The following is a 27,655-nucleotide window of genomic DNA, read 5'->3' as shown; positions in this document are numbered from 1 at the left end:
TAACCGATCATTCTTTCATAGCGATAAAAAGTGAATCATACAAAATAATACAATTATCCGAGATAAACTTATCATACATATTTAAGATGGTAAAAAAAATTATAAAAAAAAGAAAAGAAAAGATAGGTAGTGCCAGGCGGCTAGCCCATAAGTGTGAACATAAATTTGTCCCGGTACAATTAACTTGCTAGAAACTCCATAGTTAAAAAATTGTGTTTTCGGTCATTAAAGCATCTCCAAGGACTTAATTTGGATTTTTTTTAATCTGTTTTAGTGAATTCTTTTACATAAGATTAAAAAACATTAATTAATTTATATTCGAATGATAAAAAATAAACCTGACTTCTTAAATTGTTCTAGTAGAAATGATTTTATTTCTTCACTTACACACAAAAATCCTTATTTCTATTTGAAAGTTTATTTTCTAAGCAATCTTAGAAATAGTTCCTTGTACATGTTAAAAGAAAATTATCTAGTGTTAAATCGATTGATGGATTCTTTTTATGAAAATACGAGTTCAAGTGTGATTTAATTTTTTTCAGTCCAATTTTATTAAATGGCATAATTCTAACTTGGGAATCACCACTTGTATATGTTTGTTGGGTCAAATTGGATTTTTGTTCAAAAGAAACAGACGTTTAATACAAAGACATCACACTTATTGATTGGTTTAAAGGTGCTTCGGAATGTACATAAACCAAACGCACATAGGTACGTGTCACGTTGAGTTTGCGTATGATCTAACAACTCTATACTTTTTTTTATGAATTATATGCGTAAAAATATTTAATCAATTAAATTCAATATAGATAGTTCAGAATACATAATTTAAATATTATATATATATATATATATATATATATATATATGTGTGTGTGTCATAAAAAAATAAATTAATTATACTTAATTATCTTGATTTAGACATTAATAGTAAAAAAAGATTGCAAAATTTACATTCCAAAATTATGGATCAATTTGTTATTCTTGTTGCGCATTTGTGAAAAGGACCTTAATTTAACATATATTATAGTACTAATTTTATCACTACATATATCACTACCTAACAAACAAATATAAGATAATAAAATAATAAAGGGTACATGTACAACGTATATAAAAAGTACATAATTTTATGGTTATAATTTTTTTTATTTTTATTTAATGATCTTTTAATTTTATAGTCTTGTAGTGTTTTTAATTATTTGGTATAGGATGTTTTTCCCCACAATAGTGTAATTTACTTTTGTAATTACCAAAGTGGTGCAAAAATTTTAAAAATTTCACCAAAGGGTAAGTCGTGCTAAAATGACACGATTTCAAAATAAAGAAGTCGTGCCAATATAAGACGACTTTTATTAAAATGAGTTGAAGTCGTGCCAACATGGAAATACTTCTTTGTTGTTTGGAAGTCGTGTCAAATCGATACGACTTTAATTAACTTTCTAAGTAAAATCGTGCCAATATGGAAAGACTTCGATATTAAATCGTTAATGAAAAAGTCATACCATATGAGAGAGACTTTAGTATTATATTGATAATGAAGAAGGCGTACCATATTCATACGACTTCAGTTTGGCTGAATAAAAATTAAATATTTTTTAGTGATATTAATTAGTTAAATAATAAAGCATAAAAGTAGTTAAAAATTTCATGATAATTTTGTTCCTTATACTAAGGCGTGAAAGTTATCTATGAGAGCTTGTGCAACAAGGAGGTTCTTTGTCGTCTAGGTCTTATTTGAGGGCTCTAAACTGGATCATCATAAGATCTATGAGAGCCTGTGCCACAACGAGCTTTTCATGAGTTTTATGGTCTTTTCTATATCTCTTTTGCATTTTCTTCTTGAAATTATTATGTAGATTTAAACTTTTTTCTTCAAATATGAAAGACCATAAAATCTAATATGGTATCAAAGTGGGTCAATCTCTCTCTTCTGTGTCATCTCTATATTTCTCTTATTTCCTTTCTATTTTTCTTGTTCTTTCTTCCCTTTTTGTGTTCCTTTCTTCTTGGTTCTTCATGGCCACAAACAAAATCAAGGGTTCATAAGATGCTTCACAAAATCCATCAAGTCCTTACTACTTGCACCTACACCTCCTCCTCTTGACAAAGGAAACTACCACTCCTGGTGTAGAAGGATGAAGCGTGCTCTCCTTTCAAAGAACAAACTAAACTTCGTTGGCGTAAGAATATAGCCACCTGAGAAGGACGATGCGACCTTTGATGCATGGGAATGATGTCATCTCTTGGATAACGCGTATGTTTTCTCCTTAAATAACATAAAGCACTATATATATTGACAATAAGAGATATCTTTGGGAAAAGCTAAAGGAGTGTTTTTCCAAAGGTAACCATTTCAATGTCTCTAACCTCTTGTAAGATATCCACTCCATCAATCAAGGAGAAAGAAGTGTGATCGAATACTACATGAACCTCAAGATTCTCTGGGACAAATTGGACTCTCTAAGACCCATCCCTTCTTGCAATTGCAAACTTAAATGCACTTACGACCTTATGATCACCTTCACACGGTACATGGATTATGAGAATGTAATATGTTTCTTGAAAGGATTAGGTGAGATCTTTAGAACTATTAGAACACAAATTTTCATGATGGATACCTTACCCAACATCAATCAGATTTTCTTTGGTTTTGCAATAAGAATTTAACCTGAGTGCATCGACAAAAAATGAAGAAAGAGTTATTCTCAACAATGTTAGACAACAAAGTGGTAATGAACAAGGCATGATGAAAGGAAACCTAACAAGGGAATAGGAAGAAACTATGACAAGAAATGCTCTTGTTGCCACAAGATGAACCACACCACTGAAGAGTGTTATCCAAAACATGGATATCCGTCTTAGATGAAGGAAAAAACAAGCATTTTGCCAACTCTTTCTCTGCTAACGTCGAAACAGAAAGTGATATATGCCAAGGTCAAGATACTTCTCAAAATAATGGTAGAAAAAATCAATAGTTGATGCAACATACATTTTCTCCCTTATCAGATAGAATAATTTACCAAACTTATACAATATGTTAATGCACAAAGTAAGATCAATCAGATCAAACTTCATTCAAGTGAGTCTTCTTGCTCCAAAATTGGAGAAGGTAATTGGATCCTAGGCACCAGGGCTACTGATCACGTAACCTACTCAAGATTTTCATATATTAGTTTTTACAAGATTAAACCCTTGCATGCCTCTTTGCCTAACAAATATAATGTCACTGCAAACTTTGTTGGAAATGTCATATTAATTGATAAGCTCATTCTCTACAATGTTTTATATGTCCCTGAGTTCACGCTAAATATCAACTCTACAAAAAGAATTTGATAGCAACTAGAAAAGAGAGAAGGTCAAGAGAGAAAAACAGAGAGAAGATGATGGAGGAATTATTTTCATTGTCTTTCTCGATCAAAATCAAGGCATATAAAGTCTGTTGTGGAAAACTAACTTGCACAACTCAAAAGAAAATACAAAAGCATAATATTGAATATGGTTACTACAAAATCTAGTAGAATCTATTTTCTTCCGGATTTGTTATTATTGCTCTTAGGATTGTTGAACACATAATCTTTCATCCACTTTGGCTGCTCCCCTTTTTCTTTTAGGCTTCACATGCTGACTATATTGGTATGCTAATTCCTCCTTTGGGTTAGAGCCCATTTCAATTTCCTCATCTTGCCCTTGGCCCATATCATTCCCATCCCGATGGAAAAACACCTTGTCCACAAGGTGTAATTCAGGAAAATCTGCAAGCAACTAGTCTAGTGATTCCCAAGTTGAATCTTTGATAGTGTCCCTTTTTATCACTTTATATGTGTTTATTGTCATGGATAAATATAATCTTTTCTAGCTTTTATCTTGTTATATCCTCAAGTTTAGTGTGTTTTGTATTGTTTTGTGCTTTAGTTGTTTTATGTTTGTTTTGCCTATAATCCTTCTTCTAAGCGTGTTAAATAAGTTAATACGAAGCATTTGTGGTGGAGGAAAAAAAGCAAGAACTCAAGGGAGCATGATTGGGCAAAAAAAGATTGATTTTGAAGCAAATACCCACGTAGGACACCACTGGAATCACTCGAGTACTTTAAATACATAATGTTGTCAAATTGCACAAGACTGAGCGGTGAAAAATTAGGGTCGAGCGCCACAAGGCTAAGCGACAAAAAGTGGGGTTGAGCGCCATTCAATTCGTAAAACTTGACGTTGAGCGCTGCTGAGACAAGACTGAGCGGTGACGTCGCTGACATGTCAAAAAATGGGTTTTTAAACTTGTTTCTCGTGAGTTTTTGGACCATTCCTCATTTTGCACGATAGAGAAATACTTTTGGGTGCTTGGAGAGCCTCTTGGAGGTTGCTAGGGGTGTTGGGAAACTCTTTCACTCCTCCTTGGGTCTTCTCATCCATTCATTTTGGTTTTCCCCCTTTTGGGGTTAGAGACGAAGATGAGTTGCAAATTGGAGATAGAGACGTGAATGGGAGGCACAATTGGAGTATGGATTAATTGCCAAGAACCTTGGGAGAGGACTTGCATCTTCTCTTTGGTTTCCATTTCTTTCCTATCTCTTCAATTTGTAAAACCTAGATTCTCCATCATGGAGAGCTAAACCTATTTGTTGAGATTAGATGTAATGAACTGAATTCTTGTGTATTATGTGATGTTAATCCATATGTTTTTTCATTTCTATGTTAGTATTTGATTTCCATGCTTAATGCTTGCTTTGGTTTGGCCACCCATGCATGATTTGTGTTCTTGAGGTGTTGGAAAATCTCTTTTGGACCTAGAACTGAAATTGAATGTCTAATGGAGCTTGTATCTAGGGATAGAACATGATTCATTAGTAATCTTAAGACTCTTGAACTTAATGCATGATTTCACTTGTTGAGGATTCAAGGAATTGGAGCTTGATGAGTTATCATAGACTCAAAGTCGCTAGGAATAGGATTTGAGTATTCTCGTGAGTTGATTTTGACATGAAATTGGAATTGAGATGTTTGTGAATGCATGAGAATAAAGTGAATGAAATCTAGTCTTAACAATTGTATATAATCTATGTTAAATTTCCGTTGCACACTAACTGTTTGATAAAATACCAAAAAGAGTTTCTTTCTATTTTTGTGAGCTTTGTTGTCTATTTGAGTTATGAATTGTGAGATTTGTCATGTGTTGCACAAGTCCCTGTGGAGAAAACGATATATTATTACTTGCTACGTGTGACCGATGCGCTTGTTGTTTTTCACCTAACAATCTTCCAAAAATAACCCATCCCATTGAACTAATACCAATTCTTGCGGAGGGTCACCTTCAACCTTAGATGCAACAATAGCCAATGGCTTAATTTTTGGTTGATTTTCAACAAAAGCATAAGGTAAAGCCAATTCCTTGTTGTCTATATCACCATGAAAGGGTTTAAGTTTATAAGCAAGAAAAATTGGATGTATCTTGGATTCTTTAGGTAGTTCAAGCTCAAAAGCTACTTCTCCAATGCAATTCTTAATAGGGAAAATGGCCATAAAAACGTTAAGATAGCTTCTGCACTCGCTGCCCTTGCCTATATGATCTTAGTCTCACCAAAACTTGGTCCCCCAACTTGAACGGATGAGGAATCTGACGCAGATCAACAATTTTCTTCATAGTTGATTGAGCCTTGAGTAGATTGCCTTTTAGTTTGTCCATAATATTTTTCCGCTCACTTAATTCATGTTCCACAGCTTCAAGGTTACTGGATCCAGTAACACATTGTCGTAATGAAGGGGGTGGCTTCCTATACACAACTTGATAAGGGCTCATCCCTGCAGCAGTTTGGTAAGCTGAATTGTAGTGTCATTCAGCCCAGTGAATAAACTTTCCCCATCTTGAAGGTTGGTGGTGTACAAAAGCTCGCAGATATTGTTGCAAGATGTGATTTACCACCTCAGTTTGTTCATCTCCTTGTGGGTGATAAGTAGTTGTCATATGTAATTTAGTGCCACTAAGCTTGAATAACTCCCTCCAAAATTGACTTATAAAAATAGGATCACGATCAAATAAGATGCTCATAGGCATGTTGTGTAACTTACACATCATCTCGACAAATAATTGGGCCACTTGAGATGCATTAAAAGAAGATATCAACATCCCAAAATGTGTTGCCTTGGATAGTCTATCAACCACTACTAAAATGATAATATAATTTTGAAATGAAGGGAGACCTACAATGAAATATGTGGATACATCTTCCCATATGCCAATGGGAATCGGTAATGGCTGTAACAAGCCATATGGAGAATGAGTGGGAACCTTGGTTTGTTGGCAAGACAAACATTTACACACAAATTCAGTCATGTCTTTCTTCATTCCCGACAATAAAATTTTCAAACAATCTACCAAATGTTTTTAATATACCAGTGTGTCCCCCATTGGGTGTTGCGTGAAACTATTCAATCAACAACAGTTTCGAGTCAGAATGTGGTGGCACATAAATTTTGCCTCGATACAATAAAATTCCTTGAGTGAAAGTATAATTAGAGTAATCATCAGTGTTATTTTTTAGTGCCTCTAACAACTTGAGTAATTCTAGATCAATTTTGCAATGAACTTGAATCTTCGAAATGATTGTTGACCACATAATCTTTCATCCACTTTGGCTGCTCCCCTTTCCTTGTGGGCTTCACATGTTGGCTGTATTGGTCTGCCAATTCCTCATTTGGGTTAGAGCCCATTTCAATTTCCTCCTCTTGCCCTTGGCCCATATCAGATTTATAGCCATGTCAATTTAGAAACATGTTTTCTCTTGTTCTTCTTTTTAGATATAGGACAAGAGATCATTGAGTTTGAGGATGATGATTGGTCATGCTGATTTGTAGGAAGGTCTATATCGTATAAAACAACATATTGACCCAAGCAAGATTATTCATAAACAAGTGAGTAACTTGGAAGCTTTACTAGGCAAGGATAAAATGTTGGGCATCAAAGGCTTGGACATCCATCAGATAAAGTTTTATACAAAATTAGTAAAAATTGTGATAATATTCCTCATAACAATAATGATACTTATGAATAATGTTATGTTGGTAAATAATAACAACTAAAATTTTCTAAGAGTGTTTTTTGTTTTAAAAGTGTTTTCACACAGACATATAGGACCTATAAAGAGGCCTCCATCCATGATCATGGATATTTTCTCATTATTGTCAATAATTGTCGTCGATAATTATAACATGATTATATCTTATGAAAAAAATAAAGTGAAGGTAGAGATTTTATCTCCAATTTCCTTACTTTTTTAATTTATTTATACAATCTACTATTTTTAAATAACTCCAATAAAAAAAAATTTGTTTGGTTTTCAGGTGCAATTTTCCAAATCCAAGTTCAAAAGTTGGGTTCTCGAAAATCCAATTCCGAACTTCTTAAAATCATGCTGCCCAGATAAATAAAGGGAACATTGTGTAAAGATGTATTTTTTATTGAGATCATTGCCTTGCAAGAAAAAAAAAATCACATTTTAAATAATTAAATACATTAACACTAAATTCTTAAAAAATTATTTATATTTATAAATTTAAATAAAATAAAATAAATCAAATTTATTTAAAATATTGTTGTATTTTTATATTTCTTCTAAAATAAAACTTTTCAAACAAACTTTTATACTTTTTTCATTTGAGAATTTTTATAAATCTTAATTAAGAAATTCTATATTTTACTACATTTTTAAATTTCTATCTTTATATACTTTTTAAATTAAACTTCTTTATTCAAGGTTTCTACTTTTTTTCTCTGTTAAAACATTTATAAATTTTAATTAAAAAATTTGGTATTGTTATATTTTAGAATTTTTATTTTTATATTTTTTAAATAAATTTTTTTTCTAAACAAAATTTCTATATTTCTATTATTTTATTTTTTTTGTATTTTTTAAATAAAAATTATATTTTTTTTCTCTTTCAAAAAGTAAACCTGCTTAAAAACCAACTCAGGATCTCATTTGCGTGGAATCCGGTTTTATAACATGAACACTAAAAGAATCGAATCTATTTAGATAAATAAAGTGTTAGTGGGTCCTGATGTAAAATGGGGGTCACAGCAGAAAAAATTTCCCAAATTGTATATATAAGTGTAACAACAAACAAACAAACAACTGGAAGTGGAAGAGTGGCCAAACCAATCTGTGTGACTGCGTCACTTCTCTTCTTTCTCTGTTTCCCTAATTCAGTCTCATATCCAAACTGATTTCTCTGCAAAGTAACCCAAAATGGAAATCGCTCCCATTCCCGTCGACACCTACACCCTCGGTTTCATCGGCGCCGGAAAAATGGCCGAGTCCATTGCCCGCGGTGCCGTTCGCTCCGGTGTCCTGCCGCCTTCTCGCATTCGCACCGCCGTACACTCCAATCCCGCGCGCCGCACAGCGTTCGAATCATTCGGCGTCACCGTTCTCTCATCGAACGACGAAGTATTACCGTTCCCTCTCCTTTTCTTTTGTCTCTTAAACAAACGTCACGCCGTTTTCATCCTTTTTTTCTTCACACTCGCAGGTCGTTCGCCAAAGCAACGTCGTCGTTCTATCGGTCAAACCTCAATTAGGTATTGTTGCACTCTCTCCGCGGTGGTATTCGACTTGCGATTTCATTTGCTTATGTGTGTGTGTTGTTGCAGTGAAAGACGTGGTGTCGAAATTGAAGCCGATAATCACGAAGGACAAGCTTTTGGTTTCAGTGGCTGCTGGCGTCAAGTTGAAAGATCTTCAGGTTACGAATGCAGTGTATTTTTTTTTTCTTTTTTGCTTTTGTGTACTTTGTTGTGTAGACTGTGGTTTTAGTGGGAACTGAACATGTTTCTATTTTATGATTATACTAACAAAAGAAAAAGAAAATGATTTAATTTAAATTCACTGATACTGTAAAGGTTTTTTTCACTGATCAAATCACAAATCCATCAACTCGCTGAAAGTTTACTGACTTTTACATTTTACATTGCATCACAATTAAACTCGTAATAGAATAAAAGATTGGTTTCACTCTTTTATTTGGACAAGTTCCGAAAATAAGAAACAAAATAAAAATAAGGTGATATTTTTGTGTTCAAAAGTTAAATGAGGAAATGAAAACTAAATATACTTTCCGAGACCAAGCAAACATACAACACATGGGCTTGTGCAAGTAGCCTTTCTCAAATATAATCAGGTTGTATAATTTTACGGAAAACGGTTGTGCATAAAATGTAGGAATGGGCAGGGAGCGACAGATTTATAAGAGTGATGCCTAATACACCTGCTGCAGTTGGCGAGGCAGCATCAGGTATTATCCCATTTTCCCTCTATTTTTGAAAGCATGGTGTTTTGATTCTCTGTTACTTTTATATGCAGAATGTTTAAAATGTATGATGCATGAATTATCTGTACAACTTCGTAGTTCTGTAACTGGCTCTCTGAATTCTAAATTGTCAATTACTGCTTAATTGCTCTCTGCTCAAGAGTTTTGATAGAACATTCATTTTTTGTCTGCAACTTGAAAGTGGTGGTGGAATTAACTCAGTTTATTGATAATCTAGTATTTAAACTTATCAGTACTAAAATTACATAATTTTTCTTTCTAGTCTGTGACTGTTTTGGCTAGCGGGTGGGGATATTTTGAACACTCTTTTGGTATTAGAATTGTCTAATAAAAGGCTTGTTTTGTGATGCTAATGCCCTGTTTTATGGAGTCTACAGCTTATAATGGAACTACATTTAGAACTGGCTGGCCTTTAATATTTGTATTTTATGCATCTTTGTTATGAGGCTCTTTCATGTGATGGAAGCTGCACATGATTTATCTTAATAGTGTGAGGGCTTTTGCCTATTATGAAGGCTGATGTTGAAAGGTTCCCAAAAATTGTCTTTGACACAGTTTGATCGTGTAGTCTCAGCATGTCTTTCTTTTCTTCTTGGATGCATAAATTATATGGGTAAATAATCTCAATTATGGATAAATTACTAGGTTAAGAATGCCTTCTCTTACATATTGTGGTAATTCTGGACCTTGTATGTTATTTTACAAATCGGTGGATATTCCTTATTGCATTTCCTCTGCATTAATTTGCATTGTTGAGAATTACAGACTTGAATGAATAGATAACTAAATCAAACTATGACAGTTATGAGCTTAGGGGCAGCCGCAACAGAGGAAGATGGAAATGTTATAGCTAAATTATTTGGGTCAATCGGCAAAATATGGAGAGCTGAAGAGAAATATTTTGATGGAATAACTGGCCTGAGGTATGTAGATCTCATTTTTAAAATCACTGAATGATATTTGGATATTATTCGAGAAATCAACAAGAAATTTCATTTCGTCTTTGATAAACATGTTTCTTTTGAGATAAGTGATGATATTAGTGCAAGGTAGAGGATAAGTACGGGTTAAAATGTTAGTATGCTATGCAATTAAAGCTATTTACATTTTCTCCTTAACGTTTGTACTTTGAACCCCTATTACCATTGTAAATCATATCCCCCCCTGTTCAAGTGATATGTGAGCCTTGCTCCTATTTTTCAGATTTTGTCTCCGTGTAGCTTCCCGAGTTCTGTGACAGACATACTAAATTTTGATGTACTTACAAAAACTTGTTTTATTTTTCCTAAATTGTTCAGTGGTAGTGGTCCTGCGTACATTTATTTAGCAATAGAAGCTTTGGCTGATGGAGGAGTAGCAGCTGGTCTACCACGTGATCTTTCATTAAGTCTAGCTTCTCAAACTGTAAGTGAACTGAAATGCTATCCTTCGACCATTTAACAGTCAAGTTTGTATTTCATTTCTCCCAATGTTTATAATTTATGTGATATTTGTTTTTTGCGTTGTCTTATATTGCTATTTTGTCATAAAATCCAAATATAATAAAGTAATATTTAGGACGCATAAAATATGTTGCAATTATTAGTTTTACATTTCATATCATTAAAAAATATTTAAATTTTCTATGGCATGTTCTTATTAAACAAGTTGAAGATTGGTTGTCTTTCTGTGTTTTTGTTAGCTTTACTGTGTATGTTCGTTCTATACTTGATGAAGGTCTCCAACAACAAAGAATCACAAATTGTATCCAAGTAATATACCAAGTGCATTCTATGTTGCTGTTTACTGTACAGTGTTTACTTTACAAATTAGATTCAAGCAATCTACGAAGTATCCTCCTCTATATTGAAGTGCTTACTGGACAGGTTGAGCAAATTAATCAACCGGATTTATGGAAAAGCCTTCTCCCACAGTAGTGCATCCAAATTGCCTTGACCCATACCTACACCTGCACACAATTTTTTTTACTGGTTTTGATTAAACAACACATTGCCTGCGCATAGGCATATATGCTCGTATTACAAACCAGACAAAAAAGATAAATAAGTAAGGATACAGTTAATACAGTATCCTCTTACTGTTGTTTGAATATGGAAGCAAGTATCCTCTGAACATTACATTACCTACATTTTAGATCTCGTTTCTAAAGTTGTTGCATGACTAGTCTATTTGTGTTGTTTGCAGGTATTGGGAGCAGCATCAATGGTGACGCAGAGTGGGAAGCACCCGGGGCAACTGAAGGATGACGTTACTTCTCCCGGTGGGACAACAATTACGGGCATTCATGAGTTAGAAAACGGTGGGTTCCGCGGAACACTGATGAATGCTGTTGTTGCTGCTGCTAAGCGCAGCCGTGAGCTTTCTTGAATGTAGAGATTAGTATTGTACCTTTTTAAGCTAAAATCATATTTTGGCAGAATTTTCAGTTTATTTGAACTTTGCCGTAGGAGTTATTTCGTTCGGGCTAGCATCATGTATGCGTATGTGTGTCTGTTTGATGTTAATAGTATAAATAAAACACTTGGCCTCGAAGATAAGAGTTGCATTCTTCTCGATGCATTTTGTTTCGAATCTTTCTGAATTTCTTCTATTTAATGCTGATAATGAAACAATATGTTTGGCGAATATGCCTGATAAATTAGCCAGAAGTTAAAATGTTAAATCATTAAATTGAAAGTTGTTAGTTTTTTTTTTCTTTTTTGAATTAGTAGTGATTGGTAAAGCTGTTTGTTAAAATAAGCTTGTAGATATAAAATGGGCATGAAAAGATGTTTATATATACATACAAAAATATAATAATCAGTGTTAAGTTTTTATTTTTGGCATATTTTGGACTCTTATTTTAAAGTATTTCATAATAAATTAAAAATAAATTACTCAAATAGTGTCAAGTACAATTTAACATAAATTAACATTTCTATTAAAATAGAGGGTAAAAATGGAAAAATAATTATAAGGTCAAACATAATTTCAAGTGGTCTGAAAAAGTATGATAAGCTAATAGGATAAATTCGTGTATTAACTTTACTTTAGCAGAACAAGTTGATCTTAAGATAATCTAGCTAAAAGAACATGTGTTTGTGTATGCCATAACAAGAAAATGACATTTTTTTCTCAATGACATTTTTTTCTCAAACAAGTTCTAGAACGAAATTTGCATTCTGTAATCACATAATTTAGTCAAATACATATTGAAGTGAACTTACCTTCAAACGAGTGTATAATAGATCCAACTTCACTTTAAATATAATTTATCATGTATCAGTTAAAATGTTTAACCTCTTCTAACCAATACCCATTTCCGATCTACCTGGACTATCCACGGCTTTCTGGTTACAGTGCTAGTGCCTAGTTCTTGTTCAAATTTCTCTTTCATCTAGTGCAACTTAACAGTTTAGTGCACTGTGATAAGGTGAAGCTCTGTAACATGTACGATACGCTGCTGGCATGTTGCTAGGTGAGTTTACTAACAAAATATGCTGCTAGAATCAAAGAACGATGGTTTCAACGAAAAAGGGTACCGCTTATTTCCTTCGCAACGTGGAAGTCAAACTGAATATACTAACTTGATAGAAAGACCACGAATTACCCCGAGCAAGTTTCAGTATAAGCTTAAAATAGAGAAAGTTTGGGAACTTTTTTCACAAAAGGGAATTAAAGTGAGCAAAGAATAAATATACACAATTATTCATTATTGGAAATCTATAATGTGAGTAGGAAACTACATTTGGAAGCACAAAGCATAGGTAGCATACAACAGATTAAAAGGGAAGTAATCCTATTCTGTATCTTTTACCAAGTTGTTGATCATGTTTACCAAAGGAAGAGTTCCCTTCGCCATAATCTCTATCCTAGATGTATTAGAAGCATAAGAAAATAGAGAGAGTCCAAAAAATAAGAGCTCAGGAAGAAACAGTCTTGATGACAAGAATCCATGCCAGTAATGCGGTTCCAGATCAAAAAACGCATCAAAAAATCTCCTTGTGGCAGGTAAATCAAGTTTGAGTAAGATGTCCATACCAAAACAGAAGAACTCCCTTTGTCGCCGCCTTTGGATTGGCCATAAATCTTTCCACACTTGTGCAGATATATCTCCTCCAGAAAGACCTCTATCAGAGCCCAGGCTCTGAACAATAGCATTAGCAACAATAGGAGCTGCAGCCAGGGTCCTTGCAACCATGTACCCAGTTGAAGGATGCACCATCCCAGCGGTGCCACCAATGCCAACAACCCTTTGGGGAAGAACTGGGAGGGGGCCACCCATGGGAATCACACAGTGCTCATCTTCTTCAATACTTTTCACTCTGATACCCAAATGTCTCAACCTTGCAACCATTCTTTCCTGTATATCATCCATTCGTAATCCAGGCCGTGCTACAAGAGAGGTTTCTTCAAGAAATATCTTAGTGGATGAAAAGGGCATTGCATACAGGAAAGTAGGTATTCTACCATTTCTCTGCTTCAGCTCCTTGTCATTGTCCAGATGAGAATCTCTCCAATCCATAAAAAGCATTTTATCTACATCATACGGGTGTTCATCAACCTCAGCCAGAATCCCATAAGCCACTTGGTAACCCGGGTTATACGGTTTATCATACTGAACCAAGCATCTTGAAAACCCAGTTGCATCAAGAACCACAGTAGCCTGAACAGTGACACCATCATTACAAATCAGCAAAGATTTGGTATCCTCGTGAATAATCTTGATAACTTTGGCCTGGTGAAACTTGACACCATTTGAGATACATTTCTGCAGCATCTTCGACTTCAGCAGCTTCCTATTGACCCTACCATAAGGCCTATCGAGATCCTTCTTCGTTTTTTCGTCGATGTAGACAACTGCTCCGGACCAGGTGGTGTCAAGGCAGTCGAGCAAATCCATGGCTTCAAACTCATCCACCCAAACCCCATAATTATTGGGCCAAATCAACCTAGGGTTTGGATCAATAGCACAAACTGAAAGCCCTGCCTCAGAAACCTGCTGCGCAACTGCAAGTCCAGCAGGTCCCCCTCCCACAACAGCAAGGTCCACCACAGCCCCCTTTGAGGAATCATACAAAGGAAGTTCAAAATCCAGATTCTCCTTCTTGAATTCAGGAACAAGTTCCAAAAGGGCACTGCTACTAGCACGCAAACCACCACATTTACCCCATCTCACAAGTGGTTTCTTAGAACCAAACCTAAAATCTTGATTTTGCACCCTAGAGGAGCCCGAACCGCTTAATTTCTCTGAATAACCGTGAAGTGGGTGCAAAAACTCAAGCTTGTTTGGTGTTTTGAGCAAAGTATCCATAGCAATCATATAAATCTCTAAAATACTTAACGAATCTCCAAACCAATACTCAAAACACCATCTGGGTCGCACTAAATAAGAGAACTTTGCACAGTCACGCCAACAGTGAAGGCACAAAATGGAATTTCAGTAATAATTAAAACAAGCAGCACTTGATATTCATGCTTACCTTGGAGAAAAGGAATGGAAAAAAAGGAAACATTGAAATTCACATGCAGAAAGGGAAGAAACAGAACAGCTTGGGACAATGGTTTGGCCGGTTTGGTAATGGTAAAACTCGTGTGGCCACTAGACACTCCTCGTCTGCGACAATTTTAAGTGGGTGTTTTCTTTTGTTACGGAAAATAAAATAAAAAAATGGGAATCGGTGGTGTTGGATTATCCAATACCTACCATTAGGTCCATACCTTACTCCCGTACATGCCAAAAACCAATTGGTTCGCTTGTCAACGTCGTAATTACACAGTTTGCACTCTTCTGAAAACCCTACTTTTAGTTTTCTTTTCTTTTCTTTTTTTCATTCTTGATTTTATCTGCGAAATTGGGAATTGGAGGAAGTGGTATTGTGATTAGTTTTCTGGTTTGTTCTTTCAAATCAAATAAATAGCTTAATCTAATCCTAATTTTAATAGCATCTCACATGTACCGTTTGTCGCTTATATAATGCAATATAATCTATCCCTTCAAACTTTTTAATCACATTTAACAGAATTTTTTCACTCAATTTTATTATTCATAAACAATACTATAATCCAATACTTTTCCTAATGTTTGAGAATTTAATTATTTTTATCAACTATATAAGTTATGCTCTTCATATTTGTATAAGTTATCATATTAATGTTTCTTAATATTTCGTAATTAGTTTAATCCAATACTTTACTTATCCAAGTGACCCAAGTGCATGTCATGATCAGGCAATCTTTCTGTAACAATACAAACAAATTTATTGTAAAACATTACTTTTAATATTTTAGGTAAATACTGATGTCATTGCTTATATACACCTCAACAATTTCAATTAAAATTCGGAAAAATATTAATAATGAACCGAAATAAATTAATGTTCGAAAGTTAAAGGACTGAATATGTATTTAAACTTTTATAAAAACTAAAATTGTATATTTACAACACTATGAAAAAAAAAAAGTGGATTTATACTTAAAATAATTAGAAAATTTTAAATTAAGGCAGACTTAAAAAATAACTAAATTAGGACTATGTGGGAGAAATTCTCTCGACTCAAAGTCTTCATTTTGAAAATAAATTTAGCTCTTGAAATGTATAGATCTATAGATGTAACTGATTAGAAATCACAAAAATAACAACCATTTTACACATAACGCTTCATCATGTATCTAATACTATATACAATTGTGAACTAACAAAAGGCAAGTTTTTACATTGAATAATATATCTGTTCTTCTTCATAATTCAAATTTTTATCTACAAAAGGTATAATAGCTTACGTGTCACTCTCTCAGCGTTTTCACTTTTTAAAAAAAAATTCTAAAAGCACTGAAAATCTGAAGTTTATATTTTCTTTCTCTCTCTTCCGAGTCTTCTCAGCTTCTCATGTCACCAATGCTTTCTCTCTCTTCCTCATTTTCTCTGCGACCGCCTTCTCTCTTCTTTCTCTATCTTTCTCATTCTCTCTGGCAGCGGCTTCTTTCTTCTTTCTCTATCTTCTCATTCTCTCTGACCGACCCAGCAAAAAAACCATTCTGGAGATGCTTCCTTTTTATTTTTCTTACATTTCATCTGTTCATCTTCTTATGTTGATCATGTTTGGTTTGTTTACAGGCTTCAACTGTCGCTTATAAAGACATGCATCTCAGATTTCCCGTTGATCTATCCATTTTTGTTCTTGATGTTTAATTTTTTGGGTTTGTCAAGCTAACTGGTATTTTTCTTGATTTTTTTTGCAAAGATCTGATGGTTTCTTTTGTTCATCTTATTTTTCAGGTATATAAATGGTTGAAATCAAGAGTACAACCACAGACATCTTTTTTAACCACCCAAAAACCGATTATGGAGATGTTTTTTCTATTTTTCTTACATTTCATCGTTTCATCTTCTCTGTTCATCATGTTTGTTTTTTTTTCAGGCTTCAACTCAAGGTTAAAAAGACATGCATCTGAGATTTCCCGTTCATCTGTCCATTTTTGTTGTGGATATCTTTTTTTTTGGTTTTTTCAACCTAACTGTTATTTTTCTTGAATTTGTTTACAAAGATCTAATGGTTTTTTTTTGTTTATCTTATTTTTCAGGTATATAAATGGTTGAAATGAAGAGTACAACCACAGACATCTTTTTTTTCCACCAAAAATAAGATTATGGAGATGTTTTTTCTATTTTTCTTACATTTCATCGTTTCATCTTCTTCTGTTCATCATGTTTGTTTTGTTTTCAGGCTTCAACTCAAGGTTAAAAAGACATGCATCTGAGATTTCCCGTTCATCTGTCCATTTTTGTTGTGGATATCTTATTTTTTTTGTTTGTCAACCTAACTGGTATTTTTCTTCAATTTTTTTACAAAGATCTAATGTTTTTTTTTGTTCATCTTATTTTTCAGTTATATAAATGGTTGAAATCAAGAGTACAACCACAGACATCTGAGATTTACCGTTCATCTGTCCATTTCTGTTGTTCATCTCTTAACTTTTTTGTTTCTGAACCTAAATGGTATTTTTCTTTATGTTTCTTTCAAATATCTATTGGTTCTTTGCTTCATCTTATTTTTCAGTGTTTAAATCCTTCAAATGAAGAGTACAAGCACAATCTTCTGTTTAAAGCAGCAAAAACTCGAGTCTGGCGAGGCTATTTATATCTTTCTTACATTTCATCTGTTCTTCTTCTCTTCATCATCTTCCTTGAATGGTTTTGTGTTCAACATGAACACTACAAACACGTTCAACATCAAGACTCGCTTCTCTTCACATTTATTTGTTTTTGTCGAAACCTTTTATTTATTTTGGTTTCTCAACCCAACTGTTATGGTTCCCTATGTTTTTTGCAAAGATCTCATGGTTTGTTTTGTTCATCTTCTTTTCCAGGTATATACAAGGTTGAAATGAAGAGTACAACCACATACATCTTTTTTAACCACCAAAAAATCGAGTATGGCGATTCTTTATCTATTTTTCTGATCTTTCTGCAGATCATATTCTTCTGTTCTTCTTATCTCGATATTGCTTCATGTTAAGTTTCATTTTTTTTAATTCTTGAAATGAAGATTAAAACACAAACATGTTTTTTAAACCGCAAAATAACGTTTCTTATGTTCATCATTTTTGTTTTGAACGCCAGACATAGATGTCAGCTTTTTTCATGTTGTAATTTGTTATTATTTTTAATTTATTTCGACTTCTTCTTATAATTTTTAAAAACTCTTTGTATTCTCTGTGTATTCAAAATAACAGTTCACAAATTTTAAATTTGTAATTGTAATTTTTTTTATTTTAAATTATTTTTATTATTTCAACCCTATTCTCTTTTAAGTCGTCCTTTTTTTTCATTTTTATATTCACAATTAATTGAATAAATTGTGATGCACGCTTCATTATGTTTCTTTATCTTCCACCTTCCACGACATTTCTTCTGCTTTAAGCATCCGTCATTTCATAAAATATTTAATTGTACTATTGATATATATTTCTTTTTATTTTTTCACGTTATTAACTTAAATAATCCAACCGTATTCTCTTTTAAGTCGTCCTTTTATTTGCTTGACGACAATATTCAATGAAATCATATCTTAACGAGACATACAACTTTAATTACATTCTAAATTGATCTATTCCATTGATAAACGTCAACATCTTTTTAAAACATTAGATTATCATCATATAGATTATTAAATCTCCAAAAACCCATTGCTATGACCACAATTATTACATATAAAAAAAACCCGTGCGTTGCACGGGTAGAAGGACTAGTTTTCATACAAAATTGAAAAATGTCGGCTTTGAACGTCTTATCAATCTTTAGATCAGATGGTTGGGACGATACAAGTATGTATTTAATAATAATTTTATTTAAATAAAACTGGATTAAAATTAATAATATTTTATAGATTAAACTTATATATCTAAATATTAATTCAAATAAAACTAGATTAAAACTATTTTCCATTATTAAATATTAATTATACTAATAATAATAATTTCAAATACTAATTAATAATTTAAACAAGGAATAAAATAAGAATCGTAAATATAATTCATAATTTCAGTAAATTGTAATAATAATTTTAATTTAATTTTATAAAAAAATATGATAAAATTGTAATTAATCAATATATGTTTAATAATAATTTTATTCAAATAAAAAATTATTTTTTTCAAATCACACATTAAATCTAATTTATATATTACTAAATATAAGACTCACTTTTATTTTATGATTTTGGACTAGTTTAAAATTAAAGAGGTCCAATCAGTCCATTTGTTTTCTTTCAGAAACCTCTTCATTTTTCCACTCTCTCTTTTCTCTCAACTATTCTCTCTCAAATACCATTCTTCTTCTTCCTTCTAACTCTGTTGAAAACCTTTCGTGAAATAGAAGCTGAATTTGGAATCCTACTTCGTACTCCACATATTAAACTGAACAATTCAATCCTCCAAGTTGAACATCAAACCTTCGTCTTTTCCTTCTTTTCTGGTTCGGTTAGGTTGGTTCTATCTTGAGTTCTTCCTTAGAGCCTCATTCTTGTCACTGTGCTCATACTTTGCAGATCTTTAGTTTGTTTATGGAGTTGTGGTGCTCCTTTCGTTTAGGCTCTTTCTCTGCAAATTTGCTTTCAGTTTTGAGGTAAGGAAAGCTAGGGTTCAAAGCTTTTTAAGAGTATTGCATGTTTTATGGTTTCTGAATCATATTTTTAATGTCTGTTTGATGTTCGTGTTGTATGAAAATGTGTTAGGTGTTGTGTTGTTTGTGTTATGTATTTGCATGCTTGAGTAGGTGAGAAACCTATTGTTCTTACCCAAGCGAGCAGCTCTCGCTGCGAGAGTAACAGAAACTCACCCTTGTCTCAGTTGGAGTGATTGCTTAGGCGGCGAGGAGCTTTAATTTTGAACAAAGAGCAATTTTGCTTAGGCGAGAAGGTCTCACTTAAGCGGGAACTCGCAAAGCCTCATCGTGCACACTGTTCGAGCTCTCGCCTAGGCGAAAATGGCTAGCTTAAGCAAGAGAACTTATGTCACTTAAGTGAAGGTTTCTAGCTTGAAGGAGACTAGTGCAAGGGACTAATTGCTTGATTCCTTCCATGATTGGTTGTTTCACTTCTTCTCAAGAGTATGTTGTACAATGTTGTGCATGTATGATGAGGTATTTTGGGACTGTATTTGATGTGTTTAACATTAGATGATGATTATTATGAGATAACATGTGGACTTGGTGTGAGAATTTTATGGAGAAATCCCTTTCGATGATAAAGTAGTGTGTAGTGACTCAAGGATTCAAATAAGGTTGCATCTAGGGATGACAAAAATACCCGTGCCTGCGGATATTCGCAGATAAAATCCGCGACGGAAAGTTAGTACCCGTGAGTATTTATTATCCGCGGGTAGGGGGCATTTTAATACCCGCTTATAAACGAGTCGGGTGCGGGTATCTTACTATCCGTACCCGCGGGTATCCGTTACCCGCAAAAAATTAAAATTAAAATTTAATTTATATTTTATTAAGTTAAATTTAATTAAAATTAAAATTAACAGTATATTTTATTTATATCAAATTTAATTATAATTATAATTAAAATTTAATTTAATTTATATTTTATTTTTATAATTTTATATTAAAAAATTTATAAAATATATATATTTTTTTAAATATTTGCCGGTATCGGGTATCCACGGGTATCTGTAGATTTTAAAAATATTTGCGGGTAGTTTTTAAGCGGATACCCGACGGGTAAAGGAACGGATAACGAACAAATATTTTTTCGGATTGCGAGTAAGCACTATCTGTACTCGACCCGACCAATTGTCATCCCTAATTGCATCCCTTTCAATTATTTACTTTTTAAATAATTGTTAGTTTAAATTTAATTATTTTTAAATTAAAATACTTTTTTATCATTTTATAGTTTAGTTTAAATTGTTATTTAATTAAATTCAATGTTTTAATTAAATTAATTATTTTAAAAAAACAGACATACATTAAAACGTATTTTTACTAGTTACCAAAATAAATTTGTAATCTTAGAAAAGTTTAAGAAAATGTATTTTCGGCACGAATTTAAAAAAATTGACATGAAAATTTTGAACACAATTTACTTTGAGTAAAACTTAACTCTGTGATATCCATCTCTACCCATTAAGTAAATCAGTGCTTCATTTTTCTTCTGATAACCCTAAATCAGTGTTTACACAGTGTATATCAAACAGAAGAAAAAAGTAATTCCATTAATTCTTTGTATATTTATTTTTTTCAATTTTGTTTCCAATCAAATATTGAAGAGTAGACAAATTCTATTAGTAAAGAAACACACAACCAATAGCCAATCCTCACGGATTAGGGGCGGCCATGGGTGAATCGTCGGAGGATTTCTCGGTGGTGGTTTTGGCGTCGGACCTCGGCATCGACGCACGACCCTTCCTTGAACATCAACAGCAACAAGAAGAAGAGAATTGGCATGACTGTTCTCAATATCTCTTCCCCGATGAAGATTTCTCCGATCTCGATCAGTTGCAATTCCTCCTCCTCCAAGGCACCGACAAAAATTCCAATCGCATTCTCCGCATCGTCGGCAAGTACTTCCCCGGTATTTTACTGTTTCCTCAATCAACTGAACTTAATTAATTAATTAACGTGGTTTTATATTTTAGGGTTTATTCGGGGGTTAAGCTGTGTTTTGTGTTAGGATATTAGGTCTCTTTTGGTTATAGTTTGTTTCACCAGTAAGATTCGACGTGTTACGTGTAGATGCTAGTCAAACTAGTTTCTGTAATTTTTCCGAAAAACACTGGGATTCAACACTTGAATTATAGAGTCAAGAATTCGCGGTCTGTTATGCAATAACCCGGTTATTCCACCTTCTTATTTGTTCTTCTTTTACATGTAAATTTCAATATTGTTTTCGTTTGATCTTCTATTTATGTATTTCTGACGTTTGCTCTGCTGTGAGGTTGTCTGGCTCTGTCTACGAGGATAAGAAACAACTCTTTCACAAACAATGAGAAAAAAATGGAGATGAGAAAGAAAGTTAATAATTGAATTAAAGGTCTTGGACTCACAAAGGGTGGCTCAAGTGGTAGTAGCTTAGGCCTTTAAGCATATTAGAGGGGTTTGATTCCTAACTGTGTGAATAGAGCAGCACGTGTGAAGAGAGGAGTTGCACCTTAATGTGTACTCTACTCTCTTTGGGACTGGTTTCATGGTTTCTGGCTTTGGAGATACGTTGCTTTCAAGAAAAAATAAATAAATTAAAGCTCTAGCGATGTAAATTCCTATTGTATCTTTTGGCGAAGCTGTTTTGAAATTTGTATTACTTCTATTCCATTGATTTGGTACTGAAGTGCTTTTAAATGGTGTGCAGCAACTGTTGTAAATGCAGAGAGACTGAAGAGATATGTGTTTCACAAGATCTGCAGCGAGTTGCCGGATGAGCCATTCTGTATTGTTTACATGCACACCAGCGTTCAGAAAGAGGATAATTCCCCTGGTATAACGATCTTAAGGTGGATTTATGAAGAGCTTCCTTCTGATTTCAAGGACAGGCTTCAAATTGTGTATTTCATCCACCCTGGCCTTCGATCCCGGCTAGTCATTGCTACTGTTGGCCGCCTCTTCTTGAGTGGAGGGTAACTCATCTTCTATTGATTCTTAACACAAATGAACATTCAAAGGCATTCTATTAGGAGTATAATTTAGGTTGCGTTTGGATAAACTTATAGGAGAACAAAATTAAAAGTAAAATGAATAAATTTCTTTAGTTAAAATTAACTTTTGCACTTGAGCTTTTGAAGAAAAAATTAACTTATTTTACTTAGCTTATGTAAGTAGGGTCATAGTTGTATTGCAACATCTATGATTTTTGTCATTTACATTGGTTGGTCCACTATCACTTGTTAGACTAATCCTATTTTTTATTTTGGTTCTCTTTGATCTTGGTATAGATTATATTGGAAGATCAAGTATGTAAGCCGGCTTCAGTACCTCTGGGATGATATAAAGAAAGGAGAGATTGAAATACCGGATTTTGTGAAAAGTCATGATGATATTCTTGAGCATAGACCACTCACAGATTATGGTATTGAACCTGATCCCTTTCACTTGACTGGGATACCTTCATCTACCTACTCATTTGGAAAGTACGAGGAGAGATGGGCGGGAAGGGGTTATGTGTCTTAGTATGTGTATTGCCTCGTTTCCTGAGATGAACCTGAACCTTTGTACATAATGACTGGGGTGTTTGTATTTCTTACGCTCATCTTTGAGTTTCTTTGTTTTTGGTAGTGGAGCTAAACCTGGCTGTGTACGAATAGAAGTACATTTTTCTATGCCACAAGAATTGTATTTCTATAGAATAATCTACAGAATAATTCCTTGTTCTTGTGTTGAGATACTTTTGAATGAATTGCTCCCAATATGGTATTATTGGCCCTGGTTTGGCAGGACACGACTGATGCGTCTTATTTTTGTCTTCTTTTTGTCACCGGAATATGAATGATGTATTTTTAGGAATATGTTCAATTTCAACTCCAACTTCACAATTAAAATTTTACAATTTCAAATGACATACAAACCACAAATGAGTATATGTTTTATGTTTAATACTTAAAATCTTGACACCCCTAAGAAGAGCTCTGGTTCATTTGACATTTTATAAACCACTTCACTGATATTGGGAATCTTGAAGATCTTAATTTATTGGGGGTACCTCTGTGTAATTCCTTTCATTGATAATTCTTTTTTGTCTGCAGTTTCTTTTCTTTCATCCATTTTTAATTTGCAGAATCAACCAACCTCCATTTTTTTCTGATTGATTTCATTAAACTTATTTGAGTATAGGAGTGTAGGAGGAAGATTACCAAGCCACGAAAGACGTTAAGTTGTGCATGATCTGGATAAAATCTAAAACCACCAAACACGTCACAAAGAAATGACATACTTCTAATACCATGCTAACTCCATTGTTACGAAGAATACTAAACAGAAAGGAAAGACAAGGACTGTGATTTAGAGAATAGATTATCAGTAAGAATACATAGATGAACTATATTACACCAACTTGATTAAAGGGTAAAGCAAATACATATATGATGAAAGCAAATAACAGTAAAACACTAACAAAGAAGGAAAGAAACAGTAACATGCCAATATAGCTCTCTAGCCTGAACTGTAGTTCAACAGCATTCTTCACAAAGCCAGCAGCAACACAGAGCGAAGAGGCTGCATAAAAAAAAATAAAAAAAAAATAAAAAATGAATTTTCAACAAGAAAAAAAACAGATAGCGGTCAAATAAATATGTTCATAAGTTTTCTGATAGATTATGCTGATCTGATCCAACTCCAAGTCATAGTCTAGTATTCTAGTGAAAGTTTGTGGTGTTTATGGAAACTTCAGCACATAACTATTGACTCATTTCTTGGTTAAACAGCTATAGATTACAATACATATGGTTATATATCATGTTTTTCATGCAGGATAGCATAGGTGATTGTATTCTCTAGATACTTACCATCCTTCGATGAAGCCCCTCTCACCTTTCTTCTTGAAAGCAGAGAAGAACTTTCTTTTGGCTGGGGGATTCTCAGATGGGTATCCTGAAATCACAGGAAAATGAGAAGTGAGTTATGTAACATCTTCAAATTAAGTAGGTTGTGTTTGTGCATATTTGGTAGAGAGGAATTAAGTAGAGGAACCTAGGGGAGGTTGGCTTCCCTGAGTCTCTGGCTTCTGCATTTTGGAGAATTAAAAGATGATTTGTAAACAACCTTCAGTAAGCACTTGATTATACTAGAATCAATGTCTGTCTGTGTCAATATTGAGTGCAACTGTATAATGCTCATCTTTACACTCCTCAATATGCTTATATACTTCCACTACTGACATTGTTTATATATATATATATATATATATATATATATATATATATATATATATAATAGGGAAGAGAGAATTCTGTGTGAAAAGACAGTATCATATCACTTATTATTTAGTTTTTTGAAGTGTCCAACAGTATTGAGGAAAAGGAAGGTTGATTAAAAATGTGCAAGAATTTTGATAAGAACTTTTATCTCCTGATATGTATTTGAATTCAATTTTTTCTTCCATCAACCTTTTTAATTTGATGGATAATCTTTTAATATCTTCCAATGTCGGGAAACTAGTCAAATAGCTGCAAGTGAAACTGTCTGTACCTCGAATATGGACATTAATTCTCTAAATCTTCATATTTGAGTGTTCTGACTAGAACTTTTTTTTCATGAATTTTAATATAATTATTATAAAAAATCACTAAATTTGTTTTAAATTAAATCTTTACTTCAGTTTATATGTATTTATTGTATTTATAATGTAGATTCAAGAACCTTTATGTGGGTGGGTTTTGTCTGATCGTTCACACGGTCTTTTGTGAACTTGACCTTTGGGAGTGAATGTTTTGAAATGCCACTTTCAATATTAATAATTCCGAACTTCCCAGTTTTCACTGCATCTTTCTCTTCCTGAGTCTAGATTGAAAGACAAATGAGATTTATATTAGGAAACAAAATAATCCTTTTATTCTTTTTTTTTTTTCTTTTCTGATTCTGAATCTGATCCTTTACTTAGCCCAAAGAAAAAAAAAAGAACATTACAGAGCACATTACAGAAGAATAAAGGCACATAAAAGCCTACTTTATATGCTTTCTTTGTCAAACATTTTATACTTATTTGCTTATCAAAGCCACTTAGATGGCAATAAATTTCTATGAAGAATATATTCTTTACAACAACTATGGGGATGAATTCTTTTACTTTGTTTTCATCATGATAAATTTTCTGCAGACAGAATATGTCAACATATTAAAATTCAGTCTATTTTATTTTAAATTTAGTTTAATTTCAAATCCCAACTAAAAGCCTAGTTGATTATTACAATTTATATTTCCATATTAGATTCCAATACTAAACAAATATAAAATTAATCTTTATATTTTATAGATGTATTATTAATAAATTAAAACTTATATACACAATCTGCACATGCATGTACATATTATATATATTTATATATATATATATATATATATATATATATATATATATATATATATATATATATATATATATTGTAAATCTATAGCTGTTTGTAAATTGTTCAAATATATACATGTGAGTTTTTGGTTTCTAAATAAAAATAATAATAAATGTTTAAATTCCTACATTTTAGTTCTTAATTATTTGGTTCTTTCCAACATCTTCATTTATCTTTTTCGAATTTTCATCTTTACACTGTTCATTTTATTTTATAAAGTTATTTCATAATTTCTTGTGGTGTAAGTTTATTAATCTTTGCTTTTGTTTCCAAGTTATTTCAGAGTACCCTGGTCTAGACAATTCTTTCTCAATTTCATCTGAAACCAAATAGTGCAATACTTTAATTAACATTTCAAACCTATTTAGCTGTCAACTACTGCTTCAACATATGTATCTGATTTGATTTGGATGAATGATGTGTGTAAAGGTATCTCAGTGGAGCAGAAATTTCAGAAACTGACAAAATATCAATCTAGTGGGAAGGATAATTAAATAGCTTGTTAGGAAAATGAAGAGAAAGACTTCAACAAAGTGGAACGAAAGCATTAATGTTTATGAAATTATTTACAATATTTTTTACTGCAAACTATGAAACTGGGGTATTGTAGTATGAAAAGTTTGATAAAAAAATATATGATTCAGAATATTGTTTTATGCATTTCTGAGATAAGTGTCTATCAGAACACTGTAGAAACAGAAGGCTGTTGTATATACTACAAAGTTACATGTTGCTCGAACATTACAACTATTCCTAACCTGGTTACATCCTTTATATGGACCTAGATATTTTTGTTTTTCAAGATATAAAATTTTTTTGACTTAATTATGAAGAAAAAACAAAAAATTTATCTATCCTTCTTCTTATATACAAGAAAAGTTAGTTTTTTACTTTTTTTAATTTTTCAAATCAAAGTTTACAGATATGTAAAATAGTAAGATCGAATTATATATAAAAACATAGTAATCTCAAATCAATCCAACTGAATTAAACCCTCAAATCAGTGGAAAAAGTTGAAGAGGTAGATATATAAAGTTGGAAGAAGTATTATTAGGTGTGTTTGTTTAGAGAGGAAGAGAAGACAGCACTGAAAAAGCGAAGAAGAAGAAAATTGTGTGACAAATTAAGAAGTAAATGAGCGTGAGAGAGGAGGAATTGTGTTACAAATAGAAAAATACGAATATCTATATAAGTAAAGCCACACGTATTAATTAAAAAGTGCACTATTTGACAAATTTTCTTTAAAGTTTATTTGTTATCATATATCGATTTTTTTTAGTTGACAAATTTTCTTTAAAGTTTATTTATTATAATCTATCGAATTTATTTTTAGAGTCATGTCAATTTTTTTTTTCATTTATTGACATGCCGTTACATGCCTTTGGAATATAAATTCTGGAATTTTCTTTTAACTTCCGAATTATATAATTTCTGTGTCTTTTCAGAAAATATGTTTACTTTCGAATTTTGTAATCCATAAGAATAAAGTTGGAATTTTCATATTTACGGAGGTGCAGGAAGAAAAGATTAGGGAGGTCCAGGATGAAGTACTCTTTTCTTTGTTACTTGTAGTCATATTTTCCTTGCCTTCTATTTGCGCCTGTGAAACTCCAAATGCACCCCTCTTTATCTGGGTCACATATCCTTTTCTATTTGGGCTTGAAATACAAGCCGAAAAAAAAAAACTATTTTCAAAAGTAAGACCATTTTTTTCTTTGTAATGGTTTTTTCTTTTTGGAATTTCATGCTCTTGTTCATTTTCTTCACCTTCCTTCACACACCCATTAGTGGTAAA

General features: G+C 32.7%; 3 protein-coding genes and 1 long non-coding RNA gene across 4 annotated transcripts; 2 read left to right on the top strand and 2 right to left on the bottom strand.

Annotated features, from left to right (window-relative positions):
• The first annotated feature begins 7,996 nt into the window (after window positions 1–7,996).
• Window positions 7,997–11,892, top strand: P5CR (pyrroline-5- carboxylate (P5C) reductase). The gene is made up of 7 exons (XM_028057881.2): window positions 7,997–8,441; window positions 8,524–8,572; window positions 8,645–8,736; window positions 9,213–9,285; window positions 10,124–10,244; window positions 10,620–10,725; window positions 11,506–11,892. Exons 1-7 carry the CDS (start codon window positions 8,241–8,243, stop codon window positions 11,686–11,688), a joined length of 825 nt encoding a protein of 274 aa, XP_027913682.1. The 5' UTR covers window positions 7,997–8,240; the 3' UTR covers window positions 11,689–11,892.
• Window positions 11,893–12,981: 1,089 nt separating this feature from the next.
• LYC (lycopene cyclase) lies at window positions 12,982–14,947 on the bottom strand. Its single transcript, XM_028081130.2, has 2 exons — window positions 14,784–14,947; window positions 12,982–14,685 (listed from the first exon to the last, which is right to left on the bottom strand). The coding sequence occupies exon 2, from the start codon at window positions 14,621–14,623 to the stop codon at window positions 13,100–13,102; it is 1,524 nt and encodes a 507-aa protein (XP_027936931.1). The 5' UTR covers window positions 14,624–14,685; window positions 14,784–14,947; the 3' UTR covers window positions 12,982–13,099.
• Window positions 14,948–21,005: 6,058 nt separating this feature from the next.
• Window positions 21,006–23,237, top strand: LOC114194787 (uncharacterized). The gene is made up of 3 exons (XM_028085203.2): window positions 21,006–21,380; window positions 22,155–22,419; window positions 22,735–23,237. Exons 1-3 carry the CDS (start codon window positions 21,143–21,145, stop codon window positions 22,967–22,969), a joined length of 738 nt encoding a protein of 245 aa, XP_027941004.1. The 5' UTR covers window positions 21,006–21,142; the 3' UTR covers window positions 22,970–23,237.
• A 559-nt stretch (window positions 23,238–23,796) lies between these two features.
• Window positions 23,797–24,657, bottom strand: LOC146888868 (uncharacterized). The gene is made up of 3 exons (XR_014994009.1): window positions 24,485–24,657; window positions 24,301–24,385; window positions 23,797–24,010 (listed from the first exon to the last, which is right to left on the bottom strand). It is a non-coding gene; the product is annotated as an uncharacterized LOC146888868 (long non-coding RNA).
• Window positions 24,658–27,655: the final 2,998 nt, after the last annotated feature.

This window comes from Vigna unguiculata, chromosome 1 (assembly GCF_037176805.1).
Source record: "Vigna unguiculata cultivar grain cowpea cultivar isolate G323 ecotype 2 chromosome 1, ASM3717680v1, whole genome shotgun sequence".
In the NCBI taxonomy this organism is placed as follows: Eukaryota; Viridiplantae; Streptophyta; class Magnoliopsida; order Fabales; family Fabaceae; genus Vigna; species Vigna unguiculata.
This window is presented reverse-complemented; position numbering and strand designations above follow the sequence as displayed.